General features: G+C 40.9%; 1 protein-coding gene across 1 annotated transcript in view; it reads right to left on the reverse strand.

The window, feature by feature from the left end:
• Positions 1-4887, reverse strand: part of LOC311234598 (cadherin-23-like) — a gene marked incomplete at both ends in the record, with an annotated part of 31465 nt that overhangs the window by 24472 nt on the left and 2106 nt on the right. The window contains one exon of the mRNA XM_084321845.1: positions 1403-1572. Within this exon, the coding sequence (XP_084177971.1) occupies positions 1403-1572 (170 nt within the window). The remainder of the gene's footprint in view (positions 1-1402; positions 1573-4887) is intronic.

Genomic DNA, 4887 nt, shown 5'->3' on the forward strand with positions numbered 1-4887 from the left:
CTAGTCCAAATAGAACCAGAGATATGCCATTTTACATATTGAATGTCTCAAAATTGACTGGGAACTTCGTTTTTTCAACATGCATTGGTGACATTCAATATGTAAAATGGCATATCTCTGGTTCTTTTTGGACTATAATAATAATATTGGTATCTCTGGATAAGGTAACATTTTCTCTGTCTTTCCATAATGGCTGATATTAACGTTGATGCCTGCCATGGCCAGTAGGGGCGGATTTGCAGCGGCCCAATATCCAGATGTCTTCTAAATAATTAAGTACCAAGTTTGACGCTTCTATCACAAAGTGCACAATTCTTCAGCTAAGCTGCCCCACTATCCATGCATTTTACAATCACAGGCTGTTATGTTAGAGCAAAATATTATTTATACTACATTTCGCTGCCGGCGGGACAAAACCTCATAACATAACATAATTTTTTTTATTATTATTATAAATCAACTCCGTAGATCATCCTCCATATGTGTGTGTGGGTTTTACAAAGTTTAAACAATGGGAAACATTAAACCAATCATCTGTCTAAACCTCGTAACTCTATTCGCCCTCAAATCTGTGATAGTTTTTTTCATCTGCTGAAAAGTTGGGTTTTTGGAGTTATGAGGTTTTGTCCCGCCAGCAGCGATTTGCATTATGGTTCTAGAAATGTATTCGAATATTTAAGTAGAATATTTCTTTATTATTTACTAAGTTTTCTGTTTAAAGGGTACTGAATAGTTATGCCTGGAGGTAAAAGAGAAATGGCAGACTTCACCTTTCAAGAGGAAGAGTTAAGTCTGGCGTTGTGCTATTGGTGGTGAGAGAACAAACAGGGTTTGACCTCAATGAAAAAGATGGTAAATCACCTGAAATGCAATTAATTTATGTTCTGAGCATTTCTTCATTATATTATCATTCATAATGAATTATGGAAACAAAAAGGTTCATTTTCCTTTCAATTACACCACCGGGAGGGAAGTCATGCCTTAGAGTATTTAGTTATTACACGACCGGGAGGGAAGTCATGCCTTACAGTATTTAGTTATTACACGACCGGGAGGGAAGTCATGTCTTACAGTATTTAGTTATTACACGACCAGGAGGGAAGTCATGCCTTAGAGTATTTAGTTATTACACGACCGGAGGGAAGTCATGTCTTACAGTATTTAGTTATTACACGACCGGGAGGGAAGTCATGTCTTTACAGTATTTAGTTATTACACGACCGGGAGGGAAGTCATGCCTTAGAGTATTTAGTTATTACACGACCGGGAGGGAAGTCATGTCTTACAGTATTTAGTTATTACACGACCGGAGGGAAGTCATGCCTTACAGTATTTAGTTATTACATGACCGGAGGGAAGTTATGCCTTACAGTATTTACACATTATGTAGTTATTACACTACCTGGTAAGATGGCTGTGTGAATACAGGGTTGTTGTCGTTGACGTCCACTATGCGCAGGTACACAGGCAGCTCAGCGATCCTGGGAGGACTGCCGTGGTCCTGAGCTCGCACCGTGAAGTTCAGCCACTGGACCTGTTCATAGTCCACCGTGCGGTTGGCCACAATCTTACCTGGTGGACAGACAGCCGGTTGCACAAAATACTTTTTAACTGAAAACTTCATAATTCGATTCAAATGTATTGTCATCATCATACAGCACAAATACAGTACAATGAAAATAAGTTGGTGTCTGACCCGAGTGCAAATGTAACAGTAATGTGCAATAACAATATACAATGTACAAGTGATTAAATAAAATATAAACGAGTACTATTTTTTTTTCTTGATCTTTTTCCCCCTCCTTTTTCCTCAGATTTTCTCCCATCCCAATGTTAGTCGTTATGCCAATTCCCAATCCCCTTCCTGGTCGCTGCGCACTTACCCCCCACAGTCGGTCTGGGAGAGTGGAGGCTACCACGTGCTTCCTCCGACACACGTCCAGCCAATCAACCGCTTCCTTTCACCTGGCAGCGCGGATTCTCACTGAGAGGGCGTAGCGTGTGGAAGGATCACACTATCCCACTTAGATCCTATCCGCGCTAGCAGGCGCCCCGACCGAACTGTAGGAGTCGCTGTTTACAACGACCCGGACCCACCCCGCCAGCTTCTCCCACCCTCTAATACTGCCAATTGTATTAGTGTGAACGGCCAGCCAAGCTGGTGACAACCCCGGAGCTGTGAGCTGGATTCGAACAGGCGAATATAAACGAGTACTATTTGAGAAATAGTGCTAATCTGATGTATGTACACTGTTACAGTATTAGTATGTACAGTGATAGAGGTATAAATACACTATGGTAGTAAGTCATAATGAAATGGTAAGAATTATACAACGGCATGCAAATTTCTCGATTCTGATTGGCTGAAACAGTCAATTTACACGTAGTTATTTTTCATAATCCCACGCTCTTGGTCCCAGGACCCGCCCACAACCGAATTACTATCACTCCGCTGTGCGACTTGTTAGAAAAAAACAAGATGGCGGACAATAATCTATACGAATGGATATGTTGATAGCGTCATAACGACTAAATGGAAAACGATTCTGTCACAGCGAATATCTTAGTTGCTTAAACAATGTTGGATGATGTAATTGATGGGTCATGAGTCATTGTGGAACAAAATACAAATCGCGCAAATTGATTGATTGATTGATTAATTGCAAAAAAATATATAAAATGTCTTTCTATAGAAGCAGCTGGGAGGTGCGCTGTTTTAAGTGAGCGTGGACTATTGCATTGATTGATTGATTGATTGCTAATTTTATTACTGTCCGCCTTGTTTCCAACTGGTTAAGTTTAGGCCCTCTTTCGAAGTTGGTTAAGGTTAGAGTTTGTCTTTAGAGCAGGGCGATAGACCACCAGCCCTGATTCCAAACTCTAACCTTAACCAAATTTGAAAGAGGGCCTAAACTTAACCAGTTGGAAACAAGGCGGACAGTAATACAATTAGCAATCAATCAATCAATTCAATAACCCACGCTCACTTAAAACAGCGCACCTCCCTGCAGCTGCTTCTATAGAAAGTAGGTTTACAATATTTTTTTTTAATCTTATAGGGCAAAGAACCCCCCCCCCCCCTATATAGGGCAAACAAAACTTTTTTTTTTCCTATAGGGCAAAGAAAACCTTTTTTAATTTGTTTTACCCACTTTCTATAGAAGCATCTAAGAATGAAGTTCTATAGAAAGTAGGTTAAAAACTAAAGAAAAGTTGGATGTGTTACTATGTTGGATGCCTAGTTGAGAGGACAATTGGATGTGTTAGTTTGTTGGATGTCTTAGTTGAGAGACAGTTGGATGTTTTAGTTTGTTGGATGCCTAGTTGAGAGACAGTTGGATGTGTTAGTTTGTTGGATGTCTTAGTTGAGAGACAGTTGGATGTGTTAGTTTGTTGGATGTCCTACTGAGAACAGTTGGATGCACTTCGAGCTGCTTCCACATGGAGGCAACTTCTCTTTTTTTTGGGAACTAGTTTTCTGGCGGATGGTTTTTTTCAATAAATCTTCATTAATGTGTGTTTATTGTATAGAAATAAGGTTGGATGAATGTGCCAGTTGTATAAAAGCATTACACACTTGTAGTCGTGTATATACAGGTGTGTACACAGGAATATATGTGGATATATTCAGGCAGGTATGGATAAATATATATATACGGTAATATAAATATATATATATATATATATATATATATATATATATATGTAGCAGTCTGAAAAATATTGTATATTATTCAGGACTGCTGACTGGTGTTTTATATTCCCTTTGTACACAAAGACATCATTGATATTCCCACGAGCAATGATATGAGTTTCTCTTCCTTCTATCGACTGAAGTATGGACTATACACAGTATCGCTGGACCATGATCAACATCCTTCCCTGTGTGACTAGTAGGCGGGGACCAGCAGGGGGCGGTGTCTGACAGAGAGTGTTGGACAGAGATGGAACGTGATATATGGGGGCAACCAGATCTGCACCCGGCTGCCTGCAATCAGTCTGCTCCGGCTGACTTCAATCAGACCTGCACCCGGCTGCCTACAGCTTACGGGAGTTCATCCCGTCCAGCAGGGGTCGTCATCGCTCAGCACACTCTCTCAGCCGGCGCTGCCTCTCTGCCCAGCTCCGCCTGCTAACATCCTCACCGAGTCTTATATATTTTATGTTTAAATATCAACATTATCTGGCCATCCTCAGTAAATACTATCAAACTCTTCTGACCTTATCTGGTCTTTCCAAAGACCAGAGATGGGACGCAAATGCACACGCGCACACACACACAGAAAGGTAGAATGGCTTATAGCAGACTTAATGATTTTAGAATATTTCAGCTAATGAAGCTAAATGTTTATTATCATCAACTATCCAGTTTGTTTTTATAGTGTAACGTTTTGCCACTTAAATCATTGAACGTAGAGATAGGGACAGAGAGTCTCAACCCCCCGCCACCCTGCCCTCACTAATGGAACTCCGCTGTTTTCTCTGTGCCTCTGAGCAGGGTTAGCTTAGCTTAGTTAGCGTTAAACATTCGGGAATGGCGAGGATGCAAAGGTTGTTAGATGCATTGGACCCGTTGTGAAAGAAAAAGCAGGGACTTATTTCGGGTCGCAAGATGCAACCAAATAGGCGACACTCTGGAGCCCTGCTGTAATGTCTTCACACACATGCGTTTCATGTGCTGTTGTTGAGCGTATAGCCATCCTGCTAACCTGACTCTGACAGATGGTTTGTTTTCACATCTCGCATGATGATCTTGCGTGAATCCAGCTGCCGGAGCTGCACTTGGGCATAAATGAGACTCGCCACAGGATTTTCAAAATAAGAGTATCAATATGAACCGATCTTTTTACGTTGCATCGATCCTATTGGATCATTGATAATTAGATC

Source organism: Notolepis coatsorum (assembly GCF_963971535.1).
Source record: "Notolepis coatsorum genome assembly, chromosome: 9".
NCBI lineage: Eukaryota > Metazoa > Chordata > Actinopteri > Aulopiformes > Paralepididae > Notolepis > Notolepis coatsorum.